The sequence below is a fragment of the Leptinotarsa decemlineata genome, unplaced genomic scaffold (assembly GCF_025532065.1).
Source record: "Leptinotarsa decemlineata unplaced genomic scaffold, Ldec_3_MD MMD2_tig00000035_RagTag_RagTag, whole genome shotgun sequence".
Classification (NCBI taxonomy): Eukaryota; Metazoa; Arthropoda; class Insecta; order Coleoptera; family Chrysomelidae; genus Leptinotarsa; species Leptinotarsa decemlineata.
The window spans coordinates 25540669-25564849 of NW_027412540.1; the positions used below are offsets into that span (position 1 = coordinate 25540669).

Genomic DNA, 24181 nt, shown 5'->3' on the forward strand with positions numbered 1-24181 from the left:
AAATATTTTCTGATATACTGAAAAAATTGTTTCCAAGTGATGATTCTGGAAAAGCATTACCGTTTAAGAATGGTTTTCAACTTGTATATATATATCAGTCATAGAGGTCCTATCACAAGGTAATCTATTCAGATATGTCTGATCTACAGTTCGCATTGGAACTTCGTTTGGGTGAGGAATTTGGATAATCCAAATAAGACTTATTTTGAGCTACATAAATCATTTATTTCACATATTTGATGTTACATAGAACGGGTGATTTATTGAGATTTAAATTCAAGATTTGTATGGGTTAACGTAATCACATATCTACAGGTGAGAGATTGAAGTTTATAATAATAAGAAGGCACCGCTGAAAGAAGACGGGGAATTCAATACAATCGCATAATACAGCCTGTAGTCTTTTAATTTGTACATGTTGAATTCTAGACCATTGAAAATTGATTGTTTTTTCAACTATACAACTTATTGATGTAATGCAATGAAATGTTTTCTATATACAGGGTGTATCTTAAATGATGTCGTTTAAGGTATCACACCTTAAAAGGTAAGACCTCGTTAATCCTTAGCTCGCACAAGTTTTGATTTATGAGGGTTGTCGTTCGTAGGGGTACGACAGCTGGTTAACGGAAAAACAGAACAGATTTCAGGTGGTGATTACTTGTCATATTTTATGGAAAAAAGTTCATATGAACGTTTGTCATAACTTGCTTCGACTTCGAGTAACAGTGTGTTGAAAGTCTGACTAAAAATATTGTTTTTTCATTAATAACTGACAATTATTTTCAGTAGAAAACTAGGAAAAGGTAATACTTTTCGTTGTTTTGTTGTTTCATTAAAATCGGCGAAAATACTTTTTTCTACTCCCGTACGTGAAATAGTACTTTCACACACCGTTCACGAATCGTAAAATGTAATTTCACGCCCTTGTGCGTGAAATTATTTTTACGCCCTAGGGCGTGAAATATACCCATATACTGGAGGCGATTTGCTTGCCTTAAAAAAACATGGAGGTTGGAAATCCTCTGCAGTGGCAGAGCATTATATAGAAAACTCAATTACTCAGAAAATTGATGTGGCAAATAAAATTTTATCGTCTCAAAATCAAATTTCCTCAGCCCCTATCGCCACTACTTCTATCATCTCAACTTCCAAGTCAAGAAACACACTAATAGAAAAATCAAATGCTGCAGGTGTAAGTTTTGGAATGGTCACAGGTTCCAATATTACTATTAATAATCATTATTGTTCCACATCTGAATGAAAACCAAAAATAATAATCTCAGTATAAGAATTAATTGTTAATTTTATAATATAGGTACTCACTAATTATTCTGAAATTCAATAAAGCTCTTTAAACTAATGGTGCTTAATTTTCTCTGTATGGTCGTAGAAAAACTAAAGTGTGCAACATGTGCGTGAAGACTTTTTTACACTCGCGTTGTTTGCGACACTTGCCTGAGGGCTCGTGTCGCAAATTCCACAATTCCACGCTTGTGTAAAAAAGTCGATTTCACGCACTTGTTACACAATATACTATTGAGATATTCATGAAAGAACAATATTTTTAGTGAAACTGACACCCCGTTACTCTGAAATGAAGTAAGTTATAACACACGTTCATATGATTTTTTTTTTCATAAAATATGACAAATCGCCGCCCCAAACTAATTACATCATTTTGGATACACCCTGTACAAATTATATTTACTTTTATCAAAAAATGAACTGCAATATTTTTCTTTGTATCTACAAAAATAAATGCACAAAACTGTATTCAATTTTGAATTCATATTTGAAAACAACGAAATAAAGTGGTGTTTTAAAAAAATTTGATTTAGAAATGCTTACTTCTTGACTCACAAAATTTTTGCAGATGTTATATCGTGTCCATGGGTTTCTAAAGACCTGACTCATGACATGAATAACTTTATCAGTTTTCAATGGTCCCAGAAAGTGATTCTTATGAAATCAAAACACAATTTCCACTTCCAATCATATATATCCACCAGCTGACGCAAATGAAACCATATTTGACTTAATATTCGCGCATACTTAAACTTATTTGCATGAACATATATTTACAAATGGAAACTGACTTATTGCTACATACGAGAGACAAAAATATACAGGATGTACCTAGGAAAAATTCACACATAATATCAAACTTAAGTATCAACATTTCTACACAAGGTTTAATAAAAAATTGAAAGTAATACTGCAAATGCATTAAAGATGCAGTGGGTAGGAGAAAAAATTTGTGGTATTTTTCAAGAACTGAACACTTTTTTCGTTATAGAAACCAAATATTTCATGTAGTAGTAGTGGTAGTACTTTGTGAATGAAATATAACCTCATAAATGCATTCCTTTTGAAACGTTGATGTGTTTGATCGTTACTTTAAATCATTCAAACCTGATGTTTCCATCAACACTAGTGCTTTTATGACAAATAAAACCGTTACTAAAAATCTTCATGAATTAAAAAATACTACAGATTTTCTCGCAGGATGAGTAGCCTCACTCCATTTCTTTTACACACTGCATGAATAGGATGTTATTGATTATTGCATCTACCATCAGTCTATAATCAATCATACTCTACCTCTATGTAGAATCAACTACATACACCTATTAATTCCGTTATTTTTTCAGTGAAGGTGATGCCAACTAACGGTTATAGATTTTCAAACATCTGAGAGGTCGAGACAAAAACATCTAAATTGCTGAAAATGTATCCAATCGGTATAAAATATGCTTAATACAGCAAGCTGATTCTTTAACGAGTATAAATAATCAGTCGTTAAATCTTACTTTACTCTTCATAGTTGACATTTTAATAATCATGTAGAGCGGGTACAAAATACTCAGTTGTCTAATTCATAAGATTTCAAGTGCAGAACTTCATAATTCTAGAATATTTTCAAAGAAGCTTTGTTCGTTCAAACTTGTCATGAGAATAATACGTCATGGATTTGAAACAAGTACATTTTCTTCTAGAACAATTTAGAGGCTTGCCATCAGTTCATTTCGGTTGGGAAAACGAAAGACTCTAAAGACGTTCCACAACTCTAAATTAGAAAACATCATCAAATATTTCACAAACAAGGTACAAATAATATTCGCGCGATTCATCATGTCTAAATCCAATATTTTAGATCATTCCCGATTTGCGTTTAATATATGAAGCATACATAATCTATGACTTCCTGGAATGGAGTGATAAACTTTCAGAAACCGTAATAAACATAAAATAGTTGTCTAGGCGTTGGATTCCTTCAAATCTTGAAGACGAGCTAATTGATGCGGTTCCAGTTCGTCTGGAATACTAGCCCGACCTCCTACTACTTGTTTCGGTTCACTATCTAAGGGTGGAGGGGCTTGACTCACAGAATTCTCTGCAGTGCTGGGACCTGTTGTCTCACCATCGCTGCCTGTACTGCTGCTCACCACAAATGGAGTGTCTACATGATGGTCTTCTATAGGTTCTTCCAAATCTTCTATTGGATCCACTCTGGTGTCTTCCATTTCAGATATATCTTTATGACGTTCTATTTCTGACTCATCGTCTGCCAGGTTATCTTCAGCATTTTCTCTGTGATTCACGGCGGATTCTTCAGGAGGGGGAAATGGGTGTTCAGCCTCTTCAATCATTGGTGTAGCTGCAGTGATGACAATGGATGCTGCGCATAAACCATCGTAAACGTCTGTAGAGGCTTCCTCATTTTGGTCTACCTCTTTTCCATCCTACAAATAGAAGCAAGTTTCAGTTATACATAGTTCTATTTATAATAACATAACACAATATGTTATTTTTTCCTTATTATAATATGTAAATCATTATATTTTTTTCTCTGTCAGAATTATGCAATCAAAAGGTATTAGCATTTTACATTCAAATAGTTGAGAACATTTTTCCACGAGAACTTGTCAATTTGTCAGACAAGCAAAGAAATATCGTGTTTCTATAGCTCCATATCTCAATAAATATTTATTCTACCGTGTTGTGGAATATACTGATCAATATAGATGTACTCTTTATATTGATAGTGTTCATTATTTTCCAAATTTTTTTGGCTCTTCAGTTTACTATATGATGTTGTGAAGCGATTTTCTGTCAATTTTATTATTGCAGTATTCCCATTGTCATTGACATACTTTAAAATCATTCAAGAAAGATATAATTTAGTAGTAGTAGACTTTATTTTAGGAATCCTAATATACAATATATAGTTATGCATATATGAATAATTTATATACGTATATAATTTTACAGTGCGTCATGTATTACAATTTGATATATTTTAATAACAACTTTTTGAATACTTTTAAGGAATTCACATGTTTTATTTCATCAGGTAACTTATTGAAACTATCTAGACCTTAAAAGAACAATGAATTCATTCCACTCTAATAGTTTGTTCGGGATCTATAAAATGTATTACATGTTCTTGTATTATATGAATGAATGTCACTATTTCGAACTAAATATTTGCTAAGATAGGCTGGTTGTATCCCACTCGAAATTTTGAAAATAAAAATCATGCTCAAATAATACAGTCTCTTATGTACCGGCTGCCACTGTAGAGTATTCAACATAGATTCAATAGGGTTATACTGGTTGCATCTCAAAATGATTCTCATACCTCGATTTTGTAGTTTCTGTAACTGTCCCATTTGATATTGGTTGAATAGATACATCAGTGTGGCACAGTAGTCAAAGTGTGGCCTTATTATGCAGTTGTAACATGTTAGTCTAGCAAAGGTTAATAAAGATTTTGAAATTCTAGAGAAAAAATACATTTTCTCACATATCTTTCTAATGGTATATTCGGCATGCTTATTCAAATTTAATTGATGGTCTTTAATGAATCCTAGGTACTTAATTTCATTTACAATTGTGAGTTGATTGGCTGATATTAACGTCGTTAGTATCAACCTTTCTTTGATTCGAATTTGTTGTAACAATCATTGCCTTATATTTATTGATATTCAATTTGAGTTTATTCACTTGTAGATATAATTCAATGTTCTTTAAAGAAATATTGATATTTTGTACAGCTTCTTTTAAATCACAGTTTTCCGTTTATACAAGGGTATCATCAGCAAATAAATTAATATGATGTGAACCAGGTACATAGTTGATATAATTTATATAAATAATGAATAGCAGTGGTCCCAAAACACTACCTTGTAGTACACCTATGTCATTTATAATTTGATCTGACATTACATCACAAATTTTAGTCCTTTGACTTCTTTGCTCAAGATAACTATCTAACCAGTTTAAAGCTTTTCCAGTTACACCATAATACTTCAGTTTATTGATTACAGTTTTCCTATTGATTGTTTCAAAGGCACGCTTGAAATCTAGAAATATAGCAACAATATATTCTTTCTTATCAATACTTTTTTCCACTCTGTGACTGTTAGTTGTAATGCTGTTTCGCATGAGTGATTCTTACGAAAACCAGACTGATTTTCGATAAATAAATTATTTTCATTAAACTAAGTAACTAGTTGTTCATATCCTGTCAGTTCCAGTACTTTTTCAAGCGTTGGAAGACTGTTTATTAGACGAAAATTACTTGCATCACTTGTATTATTTATTTTCGGAATTGGAGTCACTGTACTAACTTTGTACTGGTTTGGAAACAGTCCCGTGTACAAGGAAGTATTTGTAAAGTTCAATATTATATGCCCAGACACATCGAAAGTTTCTTTTAAGAATTTACTATTTATAATTTCACTTTTAATCACTTTATCAAGAGAAAAAATTATCTTATGTAAAGTTATCATGTTTATTTTTTTTAATTGACTCAACCTACTTTTTATGGGTTCATAGTTATTCAGTGTCCATATCTCATCACAATATATACTATTTTGTATCTCAATTACACTGTTTACAAAATATTCATTGAAATTATGGGCAATCTCTATTGGATTATGACATATTTTTTTACCATTACTATTTTCAAACATAATTCTCTTTATATTATGTGATTCTAGTGGTTTGACTAGTTGTTTTAGACATTTCCACATAATTTTTGGATCTTTTTTATTTTCATCAATTTTATGCCGTTTATGTGCGACGCCTCCAAAAACATATCGAGAATTTTAAGAGAATGGAAAAATTAATAATATAGAATGACCTGCTTATGCACAAATTATTACAATAGGGAATTCTCCTGCTTCTTTGTACCTCACGATATTATTATAGGCTTGTTCTGGTAGTTCGCCCGGACTGTTCCCAACAGTCAGAAAACAGGCACCCAACTGAACACTGAACATTTTGTCGCGTTAACCTATTCAGTCCACAACTGACTCACTGATTTCGGACGATTCGAAAGAGTACTAACTGAGAACCAGAACGAACCATATAAAAATAGTCGGTTCTTGATCTTGATATTCACTACTATTCACACTTGGGTCTAACACATAGATGGCGCTAGTCTTATTGCTTTCTCCGTTTTTCATTTAGTGCTAACCTTCAAAAGAAAGCTGTTGACATTTCATGCTATTCTACTAATGAGTTTGTGAGTTATTGTGTTGAGAGTGACACTACTTTTGTTATTCAAGCTTCTGACTGACTTCAAATGTGGTCGTAGAGGCACCGATAATGCATAACGCAGTGGACGTCCAAATGAGGTAGCAACGTCAGAAAACATAAAAAAATCCACAAAATCGTTTCGAATGATCGAAAAGTGAAGTTGCATGAGCTAGCTGACATTGTAAAGATATCAAAAGAACGTGTTGGCTTTATATCGCTGTGGGGATGGTGTTATACAACTTTGTCGCATTGTAGGAGAAACTTCGAGTATACATTGCTGTGGAATGACTGGGAATGAGCAAAGTATGCTTATTACGAGAAGTGCCACTGTGATAATGCAACCAGTCTTTCACGTAAGTAAGGCGGATATCCCGAAACAAGAATTCTATGCGTGAAACTAAGCAAATGGATCGCTCTTAGATATTTGAGTGAAAGCCAACCAGAATCTCGAAAAGACGGACTTATGTGATCATACTTTCGGAAACCGTAGGAAAATGTGACACAACTATTTTGTATACGCTGGAGTCGCATTACATCTAATTGTTGTGAGGCGGGTCCGTAGATACAATCGCAGTAAGCTAATCTTGAAAAAATGAGTGTTTCACAGAGATTCAACTTCAGACTTTTTGATAAAAGGTGTCTACTTGGATAAAGTTGTCTCAATACATTGAATGACGTTTTACACAAATGACTTAATGCTTTCTGAATCTCAAGTCTGTATCTAACCACAAGCCCAGACTTTTACATTCATTCACAAAAGGAATTATGTTATTGTTGACACGGATCGACAATGACTCACACACAATGTTTTTTTTTTATTTTGGGATTTCTTTGGATTGATAGTAAGATTATGTGCACAGGATACATCGTATAGAGTTTCAAGGTTTCTGTTAATATTTTCATTAGCGAGTGTAATATCTTTGAAGCTGAATGAACTATACAATTGAGTATCATCGGCGTAGTGATGTGTTTTACCAAAACTAACAAAATTCATGAAAGTCACTAGTATAAATTGAAAAAAGGAGCGGTCTCAAGACTGAACCTTGCGGTACACCAAATTTTTTAATATTGTTGATTGGTTACCATCAAGGTGAGTTGGTTGGGTATTTTCGGAGAGATAGCTATTCATAAATGACACTGCATTATGGATGAAACCAAAGCACTTAAGTTTTATGGACAATAAAGAAGGATCCAAGGTATCGAATGCTTCACTGTAATCAAGCATTTAGAGACATGTGAAATTTCCTTTATCAATTGATTTGAATATGTCGTCTGTGACGAGACACAGAACCGTAGTAGTGCTATATAGAGGGCGAAATCCAGACTGAACGGGGGTAATAAGATTTTTTCGTTTAACGTAATCTGTAATCTGTTCTTTAATGATCATTTCGAAGGTATTTTGAGATGGCAGGAATAATACATATAGGTCTAATATCAGAGAACTCTGAGGGATCGTTACATTTTGCCAATGGCTTAACTCTAACATGTTTCCATTGGGAGGGAAATTTACTAGTCTCAAAAACCATTTTAAAGTTCCACTACAAGGCAAAAGATAAATTATTCTGCAAAAGTGGCATTGAAATGTTAAAAGCGGCGCAAATGATTGTGTGGCTCTTGATGGAGTTTACTTTGATGAATAAAGCCAATTTTGAACAAAAAAAAAGAGTTTTCTTTCTTAGGGCCGGGATTTTTCAGCCCAGGCTACCCTTTTGAATTTGTAATTATTTCAGTGTCAGAAAAATAATGTGTGCAATAGGAAAATACAGACAAGCCTATATGAAACAGAATGAATATGAAATTTGAGCAATAAGCATACCTCATCAACAATTTCAACGCTCGGCACGTCGATCTCTAGAAGCAGCAAGAAAATAAAAGTTAGTTTAAAGAAGAAGAATGTACAAATCGTAACTCACCCGGTACGGACGAATTTTCACTGAATTGACTTCCGTAGTGGTGTTGTTGGTCCCTGGTCAGCGATATCGCGAAGCCTGGTGAAGGCGGTTCTTCGATTATTCGTGGTGCAGTTTCGTCAGACTTGGAAGTATCCCCTTCTTCCGCAGGGGGTTCCGGAGGCGGCTGTTGCGGCGGAGACGACACTAATCCGTTGGTGTCTGATGCTTGCTCGTCTACCAGATGGAAGGGAGCATCGGGCGGTGTGAAAACGGGTGGGGCAGAGGGCGGAGGGGTTACGTCCCATTCGTTCGTCAAAGGTTCTCCAAACTCGTCACATTCCTCCACGACCAAAGAAGGGAAGTTTCCTATGTGTCCTTCCAGCTCGCCTTGCCACCAACCGTCGTCTATGCTGTGCGCGCACTTGCTCAAAATTCTTATTATTTGACCTTCTTCGAATGTTAGTTCTTCTTGACCTACAACAAGACTCCTATTGGTGATCTCATAATGACGAAAGTAAATGGGAAACTATAGAGCCGAATGGTTGTCTGTTAAGAAAAATGGAAATGTTCAAATTTCGCGGGCTACGTACATTTGATGAGATATTTTTTTATGTTGGTATACTTGTCTCAAACATAATTTCACAGTTTCAGCTTCAGCTGTTTGGCATGTTTAGTTCGTTGGTGAGAGGCTTAAAAGTTAGTGGTTTTCTGTTCAGAACCCCTTGAAAAGTTGAGAGTGACATACGGAGATTGTACACTGAGTCAGAAAAATGTTTACAAGTAGTAACAAGCATTTCACAGAAGGTTAAAAAGATGTGAATAACGACGCTCGCCCAAGACGCCCCAGCACATCAACAACCAAAGAAAATGTTGAGAAAGTGAAGAAAATTGTTGTGGAGGATCGAATAAGATCATTTGCTGAGGTTGTTGGCATATCGGCTGGCTATTGCCATGCAATTTTTTCGGAAATTTTGGGTATGAAGCCCGTGGCAGCAATGTTACTTCCAAAATTGCTGAATTTTGACCAAAGAAACCATCTCATGAGCCTCGTTCAGGAATTGTTGAATGACGTCAATGGCGATACCGATCAGCTTAAAAGAGTCACAACTGGTGACGAATCATGGGTATGACATCGAAACCAAAGTCCAATCGTCCCAAAGGAAGAACCTAGGAGAGCCGTAGACCTTCAACCGCTCTTAGGATGAGATTCTCATCCAACGCGTTCAGTGCTGTAGTATCGAAGGATTCGACGGTACCACAGGCATCGGATTAGTTATAATAAACGGTCGGAAATTGATATTGTGTTTAGTTTATTCTCTGTTGTTATTGTTTTTAGTTTTTATAGTTGGTTATAAGTAAGTTACCACAAAATCTTCTATAATATCCTTAAATTTCGTTTTTATGTGAGCGCAAGCCTATGGCAAAAGAACGAAATTGACTCTGCACTTCGTTTCGAAGTCACCGAGAACTTTGTGAATTTATGAATGAAAGTAGTGGGAGTGGATTACTGGTTGATTTTTACTATGGTCGTCTGGTCAATAAGAAGTATTGTCTTGAAGCTATGTGTCGCTTACGAGAAGCAATACGGAGAAAACATCCAGTATGGTGAAAAACATCACGATAAAGCACCTGCTCACTCGTAATTGCTTGTTCGTAATTTTTTTCGTTATTTTTTGGACAGAACTCGCAAGTTAATGAATATAGAGACATACTGAGTATACGAATATTTTCCAATGATACGGTGTTGTGTTTAATGGAGCCTCCATTACAGTTTGAGATGTACCCGTGGAGTTATCAAAAAATGTTTCGTATAAAAGTATTAGATCAATTCCGAATAAATCTAGTTGACTGTGTAAACTGTTTGTATGGCAGTTTGATCAGGAGAGTCTATCCTGATGAAGTAAGGACCATTATTGGAATAAAAAACAACAAAAACAACAGAACTGCAACACTCATCTCGACGTGCCTTTCACCAACTAAGTTGGCATCACAAAAATAATCACCATAATAACAAATACACCATTAGCAGGTCTTTGCAAACTTATTCCGTATGTTATGTTGTAGTGATGCAAGACTGAATTCAATAAACTTGCGCGGAAAGGACATACCTATTTCTGATCTAAAATTTTTCTACTCTTGTGTTTACTTCTTCAACAAGATTGTCACAGATTTTATTTAATGAAAAAATTCCTACCTTCTCCTTCGTAGTCGTACAGGGCTATGCAGTACGAAGGCGTGGAACCTTCTGGTGTCTTCTGTGGTATGGAAATAACAGAAACTTGCTCTGGAGATTGGGTAGTTTCTGTTTGTTGTTGCAAACTTTCTTCTTCATTATCTATCGTGTAATCGACGGAAGAAAATGATATTTGCGTAACGAGTCCAGGAGTAGTGACTGACGTTTGTTCTCGTTCAACATCGAGATAGTTCTGTGGGACGTATCCTTCTTCCCCTTTGTAATTTCGTGCTCTCAACCAACCGTCACCGTCACCTTCTCCAACAACTTCCAATTGTTCGTTCTCTACGATTGTTAGTTCGTCAGGATTTTGGGCCTATTGAGAAATTTGAAATTTTCATTACCTAACAATGCACAAATAGTTGCTTTAGTATAAGGCTAGCAAGGTAAAATATGATACTGTGAGTCAGTTGAATTGAAACAAAATTGTGCTATCGTATATCGTGTCGCGATTTGTAAACTGTCAATTGGAAATCTCACATAGAAGTGTGTTCTCCGAATACCTTTGTGGGCTCAGCCTAGTATCGTTGATGAGACCTATGGCGGCTCGAAATCCACCTTGCTTTCTCTGATTCAAATAATATAGGGTCTTCCAGAAGGAACTTTGACAATTAATAACGGAAAGGACTATTCGCAATGTGATGGATAAACTTGAGTCCACTGGTGCAGTAAACCATCGACCAACACCCGTACACGTCGATGAAACGCAAGATCTGCCGAAAACATCGCCACTGAGAGTGTGCAGGAAAATCCGAGGCAGTCAATTCCATACCGCTCACAATAACTCGGGCTTTCGCAGACCATAACGTGGCGAATTTTGGGTCGTGACTTGGGCCTGCGTCCGTACAAAATTCAACTGACCCAGGAACTGAAAGTAAACGACCATAGACGAGGTGTGTTCGCTGAATGAGCCCTGGAGCAGTTGGCAACTGACCCTAATCTTCATCGAAAAATCATCTTCAGCGGTGAGGCCTATTTCTGGATGAATGAGTACGTGAACAAACAAAATAGACGAATTTGGGACGATACCAATCCACATGAGATCCAAGAGCGTCCAATGCATCCCGCGAAAGTCACTATTTGCTGTGGATTTTGGACTGGCGGCGTCATTGGTCTATATTTCTTTGAGAACGACATTGGTCAGGTCATCGCTGTCAACGGCGAGCACTATAGGTCGATGATCAACAACTTCTTTTGTCCTGAATTCGATGATCTGGATACCAACGACATGAGGTTTCAACAGGACGGTGCTACGTGCCACATTGGATATTCTGCTCGATCGATTTGAGGACATGGTCATCTCATGTGGAGGTGATGTGAACTGGCCACCGAGATCGTGGGATTTGACCCCGTTAGACTTTTTCTTGCGGGGTTTTCTTGAATCGCAGATGTATGCGAATAAGCCACAAACCACAGCGGTTCTCAAAGCCAACATAACCCCTGCCATCAGTCAAACTAAGCCTGATTTATGCGCCTGAGTCATGAAAAATTGGAAGTTTCGAATGCGCTCCATCCAGAGAAAAGCCTCAGCTTTATTCTTTATCAACACAAGAAATTCCTTTTTATCCGTTTTCTTCAAGCTAACAAAAGTTGCTTCACTCAAAATGGGCAATTGTCTTTTGACGCGTGTGGATATAATAAGTACCGCCTTCTGTGTGGTAGCCTACGAACTCTTCTTTTTCTCTGATTCTTCTCTTTCGAGATAACGAATATAATTGGTACATTTAATACACTCCAATGAATAAATTCAAATACATACCGTGTAGGAGTACAAGGCAGTGCACTTCAGTAGAGGTACTGAAGAAGTAGTTTCTGGTTGAATTAGACCTTCAGATTCTTGTAATGAGTCTTCTGTTCCCCAGTCTACCTGTGTAGGGTCATCCCATTCTGCGGTTAGTTGTTCAATTCTCTGTCTTTCCTGCTCCAGTACGGCTGCATGAGACATACAAAATAAAGGTGTTCGACATTTTTATCAGTTCAGAGTATATTATCCGAAGAAGCCAAATGAATATATTAGTTGAGTCTTGTTTGATTAACTGGAATTTGTTAGCAAGTTGATCAATTTCAATCGTTTCGTCTACTATAACGTGAATAATTAGAAATGAAAACAAGAAATAGAGTGGAAGTTAGAAAAAGATACATTGGCAAAACAGAGAGATACAAAAGTAACCTTTCACAAGAGTTAGTGAATTTCAACGAATCTTTGAGAAAGAAATCATAGGAAACAAAACCGAAAATCAGCAAAAGACTTATGGAAGAAATGAAAAAAAGATAGTTCCACTTGGACAGAGTGCACTGGCTTCAATTAGGACAAGAGGGCAACCTTACCAACAGTAACAAGACCTTCATCAGATGGTCTATCATCGTGGACCATGTACCGTAAACAACTAGAGGTTGCGGCCTAACCAACGGCTAGAAACGGTCCATGGCCCTAGTTCTAATACCACGGGAGCCTCTGCCAACACCTCCAGGAAACCTAGCAGGAGTGTGGGGCAGCAACGAACTTCTAATGTAATTAGGGTAGATTCAAGCACCAAAAAACTGGGTACAACCCTTCATTGACAAGTTGAAGAATACAAAGAAGCGGCAAATCTTGACGTTAGGTGGGTACCTAACGATACAGTGATAGTTGCACCTAGAGTTTGAAGTTGCTTCCCAAACAATGAAAAACTACTGGAAAAAGGTAACCTTATCAGAGGAAGTAACGTTGAAGGAAAAAGTCTAGAAGCTCTCACAAACCATCCCTAAATTTAGCGAGTCGTAAGAGAAAAATCGATTCTACAGGCAACGGCCTTGCTGCAGGTGCCACGGTTATCCAACTATGGCACCTGGATTTATGGAAACGGCCACGGTTTCAACGTCTCACAAGAATGGATCCATCAAATGAAGATTGGGAGCAGGCAGCTCCTAGATCAAAGTGAAGTAGAAGAAACGTCATTGATTCGATAATAGACGAAAGGTTGCCAAGGCACGAAAGAAGGCGTAGGTTGTCTACCGACACCAGAGAGAAGACCAAGCTCTCAATGACAAATTAATAGAAAAAAGTATGCATCTCAAGCTTGATTGGGTTCAAAACGGATTCAAGTTACGAAAAAAGTAGGTTACGTGTCATAACTAAAGATCGGATTCAGAAGAACCACACTCGTGGACAAAGAGATAAGAGAAAGTCATAATAAAGATGAGGAACTGAAGCTGTTTCGATGTTGGCACAACGAAGAAGGTCGATCTGATTGACAGAGAGTCTCGAGTATCGAAGTAGAATTGCCAAGGCTTACCGCGCTTACGTTCACGTTAGAGATCTGCCGAAGCAACTCGTGGAGTCAAGCAGGAGGACACTTCTGCAACAACAGGATCCTGGCACGACAAAGGTATTGCTGAATCAACTGTCGCCGAGACGTAGAGGAATGGATCAAATGAAGTGATCTTTGCTACTTGAACAAATCGTCAAACGACGGGTTTGTCCGGAGACAATAGAACGAAGAGAAACTACCAGTGACTGAAAGAAAAGGGGCTACCTGGAAAAATAAAGGCACAAAGTTCCAATAAGACGACACCCTGCTTGGTGAACGAGAAGAGAAATGACTTGCAAACCCCTGGTTTGCCAAACAGGTCTACTGCTTTGTTACTATCATCTGAATAATCATCAGCAGAGTACCTACATACTTTGTGGTTTTGACAGAGTTTCATTCTTGCCATAGGACCTGAAAGATCATTCACCAAATGAACTCTCTCGTACAAAAGCTGTACTAACTTGGTGGAATTTTATTCAATGTGAGCCACATTGGTGTTTTAGTGAGGAATCGACTAAATTCACTTACTTTGAGTCTAAACTAACACATATACTTGTCCAATTCAGCGAAAAATGAGAATAAAATTGGCTTGGACATTTTTTATGCCGGAGTTCCCTAAGGGGAAAGTAAAGATTCTTTAATAATTTTTCATAACAATCCGTTTTCTCAAGACACACAATATTTATACTGGGGAAAAATTACCTCTATAAAAAAACATTAAAAAGTTTAACGAATTCACTTAAAGATATATATGAAATATTGGTAATAACACTTCGTAACAGGAGATAATTTTTCAGTTAATGTGTGTTTTGAAAGTCTCAAGATGATACGTGTTTTTTAAAAATGTTGATAACCATTATATACAGAGTACTGGGAAAAAATCAGGCATCACTGCCAGCCCAAGCTTAGGCGATGTAAACTGCATAGAATGATTTCGTGGCCTACCCCACTCACCGTCGACCTCACAGCTTTCATAGTTATCAGACTGGCTTTCCCTCCTTTCATCTTCTTTAATGTCCGGTGTGGTTTCTACAGGAACTGTAACATCTCCATCGGCAAAATCACTATCGTAGAAAGAATCGGAACTGGGATGATCCTAGAGAAAAACATTTCAATCAGTCACCAGCCTCAGTTTTATTTCTAGTTTACAAAAATTCTATCAAGTTTATATTACTTCGAAACAGTTTCTCCAGGAACATTAATTTACACACATGTTCAGTATGGACACGTCTGAAAGAACTATTGTATAGTGAAACACGTGTACTGATTTTCTAAACTGAATACTATTAGGTTGTTTCAAAAGTCTAATTCAAACTAATATCTCAGCACTTTTGCCAACGTAACACAAGTCAATTAATTCCTTCAGCTCGAGATTCGATAAAATCGACGAAGGCCATTTTTGCGTGGTCCTGATTGGCGAAGGTTCTACCGGTGAGTAAGTTAGCGAAGTGCTTGAAAATATGGTAGTCGGTTGGCGAGAGGTCTGGGAAGAAGATCTCAATTCGTTCAATTTTCGGACGGTAATTCATGAAACGTGCGAATGGTCGTTGTCATGGAACATGATCGGTCCTCTTCAAGACCTCAACAAGAATCTGCTGTAATAGTTTCCAGCTGGTTTGGTCCAGTTGGAAGGATCGATCGCAGCTTGAGAAATGGTTCTTATGGAGATTATGTGAAACATGTTCTTCCTTACGAATCAGTAGAGAGTTGTCCTGAAAATCTAGAGAAGAAAATTGGATTGGATAATTTAAGAAACAAGTGTAGTTCATGACGAAGAATTTCAAGAACGAGGTTTTAATGATGAACGAGAACGGGAATGTTCCCTACTCATTCATCAAACTCAAACACCTGTTCATGCAACTGCAGTTTCGTAAGAATGTATCATCTTTCCCTCCAACCGATTTCCTGGAGTCTTTGGAGTCCACTAGATACTCATTAGGACAACAAGAGGATTGTTCCGAATTCTTGGGGTTCTTGTTGAATACTCTTCGTGAGCAAAACAATACCAAAATCAATACTCATGACCGCTCTGGATTGAATGATTCCGTACAGTCCATCTCGTCTCGTGGAAAAATCCTCACTTGTTTACTTTGCAGTAAATGTTCAAGAGGTAGTGAAAACTTATGTGAATTTCTGGAACTTCATCTAGCGTTTCCTAATATGACTAATATCCAGTCCGTGCAAAGTTTATTGTTGAATCATCTGAAAGTGGAATTTTTTACAGGTAATGATCGACTGTATTGTCAAACATGCACCAAACTAACTGACTGTTATAACGAAACAAGTATAGCTGAGGCACCAGTCAATCTAATAATAACGCTGATGATCTTCAAACAAGAGTCAACCTCTGACGGAAGCAAGAAACTCTTTCGAAGGTTAGAAATAGAGGAACATTTCAATCTAGCAGATCACTATTATACTATTCATGCAGTTATTGTTCACTGTGGTTCTGGCGTTGAATTTGGTCATTATTACGCCTTGGTCAAAGACGAAACGGACTGATTTAAGTTTGACGATAGTCGTGTCACGAAGTGTTCTGGCAATGTATTGAATCTATTGGAGCCTCTGGAGACACCCTACATTTTGTTTGATGAGAGAGAGGACATTGGCAGATCAAGATCTTCAGAAGATGTGGTGCTGCAGGTTTTTCCGGGTTTTGCTGCAGCTGAAAAAGTAAATGCGCCACTGGAATCAATGAAGTCGCCCCGGAGCGCCAATTAAAAATTGTGGACATATTTGACATCAATATAATAGATCAATTTTTTTATGATTCACCCAATTTTATATTCACTTCTGGGTACATGAACCAAAGTGACTGCATTTAAAATAATATGTTCGTGCATTCACGTGAATGAAGAAACTTAATTATCTGATTCTAACATATTAATATGCTGTTTGGGTTGAGACGACATAAATAATAATTCGGAATATACCAGACTGAATAGAGGACCATTCCCATATGCACGTATATTTCAAATGGTTTCCTAAAATATACATATAATCTTATTCATCCGAAACTTCAAAAATATATAATATAATGTACCAGCTAATTTAAATAAAAAGACCATACGAACTTCTGTCAACAAAATGATGAAAATTGCAGAAACGTATAGATGAGAATGGAACTCTTCCACCACCCCACAAGAAACGACAATCACCGACCATATGACACATCCACAACTCTCACCATCCCCGAAGCATCAGTTCTCACCGATAAAGAACTGGTGGATCTTTGTATATCTTGTACGTTGAGCGACTCTGCTTCTTGGAGCCATTCATCTACGTTAACACCTCCACCCCGAAGACATTCTATTCGAGCTTCCGCTTTTGCTTTCGATGTCTCGGCTCTTCTTATTGCTTGTTTCAGTTCTTCTATTTTCGTTTCCAAATCCGGCCCATTCTGATCGTTGGGATCTACCTGCAAAGGTTTAGCAAATTCAAAACAATGGTTCGTTGATGTGGATTTTGTAGTTATTTTTCGTGAGATTTGGAGAATACCTCCGAAAAGTATTGAATAAATTATTTCCAGGACGACATTTTAAAGGTACACGTTCATATTGAACTTGTACAAAAACTTTTTTATATCATACTTCTATGTTCGTCAGATAAAATATTCAATAACAATATTTTTGATTGCTGTCCAATGAAGATGGGAAAGTAGAAATCCAAAAAGCTTCCCAAGTTTCACCAATGTTTGTGTCTTAGTCATAGTTATATTATAGTATGTATGGTCATTGTGGCGTCAGTGAAGAGGATAAATATCGTCTCTATTTAAATTAGTTACAGTAACACATAAGCCCATCCAAATCAGCATAGCTATCTTTCAGCAAGAGGACCAAGACAGAAGGACTAGGAGCTCCAAAACTTCAGGCGAAAAAGAAACAATTATTAGGAAAGGTTTGGTACCTGGAAGATGGAATTAACACTTGGTACGGATTTGTGAGGCTGCATAGTCTACTATAACAGCATCGGAACTATAACTACAAACGAGTACAGGGAATAAGATTGTTGGAATGTGTGATGGTATTGACCGATATTTGATGAAAATCCATAACGTATTCAAGTAAAACTGTATTGGGAGATTTTCACTGGATGGTTTACAAAACCGCCACGTGTTTAGATAACTTCCTCAAGCTTAAGGAAGATATTGTATAGCGAAACGCGTGTTGCGAGTTTGTAAACTGTCCAGCAGTGAAAATCTCACTACGAAGTATAACTTGAATTGTTAGCAAACAGAAGTAACGCAATGCAATAAATACACGAGACTACAATATTTTCCGTGGACTTAAAAGAAATAGACACGTTACACGTTCCAATTGTCGACATCACAGGACATAAACGTTATGTGGCTATGGTCTCTGACCCACCAAATGTATACCTTCCATAGAACGTCAAAGATAAGATTATTTCGCCGGAAGATCATTAAGTGGATCAATTCGGATGATAGTGAAGTGTTCAAGAAAAGTCTAGTAAGTTATGTTTGTCCAAATAAATTTAATGTATTATATATTCGGGTTCCCAAAGCGGGAGTCAATTAATACGCAACACCCATTATTTGTAACGATTGTGACATAAATAATACTAAAATAATGAATATTGAAGTAGATGAAAGTGGGGAAATATTGTACAACAACTTTATTTCCAACAAACTTGCAAGAAAACGAATGTGAATGTAGCAACAAATAGAAGTTGAAGAGATCTTTCAAAGGAAAGCAAATTGTCATGAGAAAAAGATTGCACTTATTCCAATTGTCGACATCACAGGACAATGACGTTATGTGGCTATGATCTCTGACCCACCAAATATATATCTTCCATAGAACGTCATAGATAAGATTCTTTCGCCCGCAGATCATTAAGAGGATCAATTCGGATGATAGTGAAATGTTGAAGAAAAGTGTAGTAACTTATGTCTGTCCAAAAAATTTAATGTATTATATATTCGGGTTCCCAAAGCGGGAGTGAATTAATACGCAACACCTATTATTTGTAACGATTGTGACATAAATAATACTAAAATAATGAATATTGAAGTAGATGAAAGTGTTGAAAATATTGTACAACAACTTTATTTCCAACAAACTTACAAGGAAACTAATGTGAATGTAGAAACAAATAGAGTTGAATAGAGCTTTCAAAGGAAAACAAATTGTCATGAGAAAAAAGGACCAGAAAAAAAAAGACTAAAACAGAAATAGAGAAACAGAAAACCTGACAGGAGGCTCAGAATAAAAAAGAAGTGTTATGTTATTACGTTACGTTCATCTGAGATGAACGAAATTCTTACTTTTTGTCCGGACTCTCGAAGGGCGTTGTAAATCTGTAACTTCCTAACGCTGTCCCTTATGTTATTGTTTTCCCTCGCTATCTTGGTGGCCCATCTGCGTGCTTCTTTGCTCAACGTCGCAGCGGAGGAATCGTGTTCGGCGGTCACGTGGTTCACGGGATCGTGGTCGCATGGTTCGAATTCGTAGTGAATGTGCTGCTTCAGTACCGGGTAGTACAAATAACAGCACTGCAGATTGTACTCTCTCGTCAATTGTTTGGCCTGATCTCGGATGGTGCCGAAGGAGTTTTGCATCGCAGAGCAGGTGAGTAGTTCCGTTCTCCCCATCAGCGAAAGGTATTCCGCTACTTTGTCATAGACTCCGCTCTCCATTGTTGTCATGCAGAGTTGCAGATCGACGATGAAATACCTTTTTGGAAGTAAGATAACGAAATTTATGATGAAACTATTTGTGACTGTTCAATTATTAAGATTATCGTTTCGTTCATTACTGACGTTACCATCAATACAAATGAAAACTGTTAGCTAATATAGACATTGGAACTTATAAAACAGCAAGAAAAATGGATTTTTTTTCGATATTTAAACACAATCTGTGAGGATTATAATGGAACTTCATTTCAAGGTGATCTTCCAGAAATCCAGGTTCATAAATAGCCCAGTACACATAAGATTATATAATAATGGATTATGGATTATATCCATTATCCAGAAACGCAGGCAGTTCACAATGGAGAAAGAAGAGAAAGGATGTATCAGTGAAAAGACGAAAAAGTGGTAGACTGAGGCATGAAAAATACAGGAAACCATTCCATACAGACCGATGTTTGGATAAGAACTCCAATAATCTTGAACAACAGAAAAGAGGGGTTATCAAGACTCTGGTAGAGAGGACAGACCAAGAACCGGAAGGACTACAAAAACAAATGTCATCTGAAGAACGGGTTTCTGGGTAACGGATATAACGAGGTCGACATCAACCGAGACATATGATCCATACAATAGAAGAACTTTTCTGCCCTACATAAGCGGTAAATGGACCGAATTGGAAGGATCCTCGAAACACATGGAGTTGGACCATTTTCAAGTCCATGAGAACGATAAAGAAGGTCAGCTAAAGACCCCCGGGATCCATTAAGTTCCCCAGGAGTATACCAAATACCGTGTAGTTGTGTAAATAAACGATGATGATGATGAAGAAGTTCAGCTAAAGACCCCCGGGATCCATTAAGTTCCCCAGGAGTATACCAAATACCGTGTAGTTGTGTAAATAAACGATGATGATGATGAAGAAGTTCAGCTAAAGACCCCCGGGATCCATTAAGTTCCCCAGGAGTATACCAAATACCGTGTAGTTGTGTAAATAAACGATGATGATGATAAAGAAGTTCAGCTAAAGACCCCCGGGATCCATTAAGTTTCCCAGGAGTATACCAAATACCGTGTAGTTGTGGTTTGTTGAACATCGCGGAGATTCACGAATAGAAGCTTTGAAACACACTTGATTGAGCATAGAAGAAGTTGGCCAAACAGATATATTTTGAGTTTGCGCATCGCAGCAAAGTAGATCACTGCGACCGTTGCCGTATCGCCTTTGATAACACAACACAACAAAGTTTTTGTTTCGGGGTTGAAATTAGATGATTTTAATGTATTTCCACGTGATAAAACCGAAAGTGACCATAAAAATTATATATTAGCTCTTGTTCTCAAGATATAGTATCATTATATTATATATATGTATATTGAGTTTTCAACAAATGAAATATTTCATCACCAACAGTTGGTACACATGTTTGTTTACATAACACCCCTTTCATCAGCTGTTCTTAAGTAGTAAACATAACCTATGTGAGTTTGTCAATAGTACGCACGTGGTTGCTATTGAAATTATCGTGTGAAGTTGATTTTTAAATTAATTTAAGTGCTGATCTGAAATGCCTCGAAAGTGTGTGAATTCTGTCGATAGCTTTTGCTATACAGTGTGTCCAAGATAAGGATCCTAAGCATGGGAATCTCAGTACCTGTTGGAGATACAGCTTAGGTTAAATTAGGAAAAAGTTGTGTTCTTCAAAGCTTATTTACATGCCGTTTAGAAACTTGAAGAATTTTCATGGCCTGCTGAGATATTTGCGAAAAACGAGAATTTGATAATATCAATTTTATTTTTTTCTGACTTTATTTGAAAAGATATCAAAAAACGAATAACACTTTTTCATTGGCACTTTTAAGGTACTACATGATGGTATTTTTAGATTTTATATCCGACGTTTCGTTTTCAAGAAACCATCATCAACTTTATTTTTTTATATGACCCGAAACAAAAGTACACCCTGTATCTGATTCCATTTTTTATTACGAATTCAACGATGTATCACATGCCAATGTTTTCTTTTTAGTTTAAAGGAAAATTACATTTTTTGTATTTTTAAAAAAATATTTAAGTAGGCGTTGCAAACAAATGCTTTGACGAAAATACCTGTCACTGAGCCTGTCAAATATTATTTAATTACACGATAAAATAGTAACTGTCGTTGTTGTTAGCCTGTTTGTCGATTTGTTGTTTTTAGAGTTATTGTTACTGTTGTCGTTATTATTGTTTATTGTTGAATAGATAATATTGTGTTATTATCGTCGAATATGCCGGGTGAGCATTAAAGCCATGAAGAAAAGTTTGACATGCTCACGTGCTATATTTTGTGCCACAAAAATACTGTAAATACAGCAGCAATTTATCTTAATACATATCTAGAAAGAAAGCAGCCAGTCCATTTTCTTAGAGCTAGCTCGAAATTTAAAAGAATATGGTTCATTTAAAAAGCCTGTTTTATCTCGAAAAAAGGAAGAAGAAGAAGAAGCCCAAAATAATGTTTTACAAGCAGTTGTTGAGAACCCTGAAATATCAACTAGGCAAATCGAAAATAATGTAGGAGTAGCCAAATCCACAGCTCAATTTATTTTGCGTAAAAATAGATATCACCCCTATAAATTTAGGATTTGCCAAGGACTTAAACTTGGGGATTTCGAACGGCGCCGAAATTTTTGCGAATGGTATACACGCGCGTGTGAAGAAAATTATAATTTCCCTTCAAAAATAATATGGTCCGACGAAAGTATGGTCACTAATAATGGTATCTTCAACCACCGCAATACGCATTACTGGGCTCAGCAAAATCCGCGTGTTAAGAAAATATCAAGACATCAAGAACATTTTGGGTTTAATATGTGGTGTGCAATTTTAGGAACTAAAATACTAGGTCCGTTTTTTTACTATAATACTTTGACCGCCGAACGATACCATCATTTATTGCAAAACTATGTAGAAGACTGTTTAGATAATTTACCTCTGGCACAGGTCAATAACTGTTGGTTTCAACAAGACGGTGCTCCTGCACATAATTCTAGACAAGTTCGAGAGTATCTTTCGCAGTGATTTCCTGGAAGGTGGATTGGAACCTTTAGTGAAGTGTCTTGGCCAGCGCGATCCCCTGACTTAACTCCTCTGGACTTCTTCATATGGGGTTTTGTTAAAAACCGGATTTACCAACATTCTTTTGAAACAGAACAGCAGTTACGAGAATGTGTAACTGTCGCATTTAACAGTATTACACCAGAGATGTTACGTGATGTTTTAAGTTCTACAGTTAGAAGATCATACTTATGTTTGGAAAATAACGGAAACCTGTTTGAACACCTCCTTTGAGTTAAATAAAAAATGCGTTAATTTCTTTGTTGTTTTTATTACTTTGAAAAAATTATTATTAACCTACTTAAAAATACATTTTGAAAATAGAAAAAATGCAATTTTCCCTTAAACTAAAAAGAAAACAATGGCATGTGTTACATCGTTGAATTCGTAATAAAAAATGGAACCAGATACAGGGTGTACTTTTTTTTCGGGCTATTTAAAAAAATAAAGTTGATGATGGTTTTTTGAACACGAAACGTCGGATATAAAAACTAAAAATACCATCGTGTAGTACCTTGAAAGTGCCAATGAAAAAGTGTTATTCGTTTTTTGATATCTTTTCAAATAAAGTCAGAAAAAAATAAAATTGATATTGTCAAATTCTCGTTTTTCCCAAATATCTCAGCAGGCCATGAAAATTCTTCAAGTTTCTAAACGGCATGTAAATAAGCTTTAAAGAACACAACTTTTTCCTAATTTAACCTAAGCTGTATCTCCAACAGGTACTGTGGAGATACTGTGATTCTATGCTTAGAATACTGTGATTCTATGCTTAGAATCCTTATCTTGGACACACTGTATATGTGGTGAAATAACATTTAAGGCTCAGAAACGTAAAATGACACCTATCGTTAAGACAGCCTATGAACATTATTTTGGTGTGAAAGTTGTGGACCAAGATAAATCATGGGCTCCTCATATATGTTGTAATTTTTGTTCCGTCATATTGCGAGAGTGGCTGAAAAATAAAAACCGGGCAATGGCTTTTGCAGTACCTATGGTTTGGTATATATTATAATATATACCACAGTAGCAGGCGAAACGTCAGGTAAAAAACCTGAAGACCACGACGAATAAACCCAGAAATACTGGAAAATTTATTATACACCGGCAGTGAAAGCCTACACACCATGATCTTGACAGTATTGTTTATATTTTAAATTTGAAGAGTGCCAAAATTTAAATTTGTTTGACTCTTTATAGGTCATTCGAGTGCTTTCACCTATCCCCTCTTTCCTCTCTCCACTTCATCGGTTTTAGCGGGCGCTGACCGATTGGCAAGAGTTGGTCATGTTCTACTTAATTAGAGGTTTCCATATAATAATAATAATAATGAAAATCAAAAGTTAAAAGATTCCTAGCCAACTTACTTCACGACGTTTCGATTGTTAGAATCCACAATCGTCGGCGGGTGATAACTGGACTTATTTCTCCGAGATCTGACTATTTATAGGTCATTCT

At 36.5% G+C, this 24181-nt stretch overlaps 1 protein-coding gene across 7 annotated transcripts in view; it reads right to left on the minus strand.

Moving 5' to 3' along the window:
- Positions 1-200: 200 nt before the first annotated feature.
- nwk (FCH and double SH3 domains nervous wreck) overlaps positions 201-24181 on the minus strand; it is a 45370-nt gene continuing 21389 nt past the window's right edge. For 3 of the 7 annotated variants that reach the window (XM_074172145.1, XM_074172141.1, XM_074172146.1), the window contains 8 exons: positions 19252-19660; positions 17152-17382; positions 14910-15060; positions 12434-12606; positions 10636-10990; positions 8463-8915; positions 8366-8400; positions 201-3746 (listed from right to left, as the gene is read on the minus strand). In XM_074172145.1, coding sequence (XP_074028246.1) covers positions 3261-3746; positions 8366-8400; positions 8463-8915; positions 10636-10990; positions 12434-12606; positions 14910-15060; positions 17152-17382; positions 19252-19660 — 2293 coding nt within the window. In that variant the 3' untranslated portion in view covers positions 201-3260. The remainder of the gene's footprint in view (positions 3747-8365; positions 8401-8462; positions 8916-10635; positions 10991-12433; positions 12607-14909; positions 15061-17151; positions 17383-19251; positions 19661-24181) is intronic. The other 4 variants (XM_074172143.1, XM_074172144.1, XM_074172142.1 and 1 more) reach the window with 3 other exon arrangements.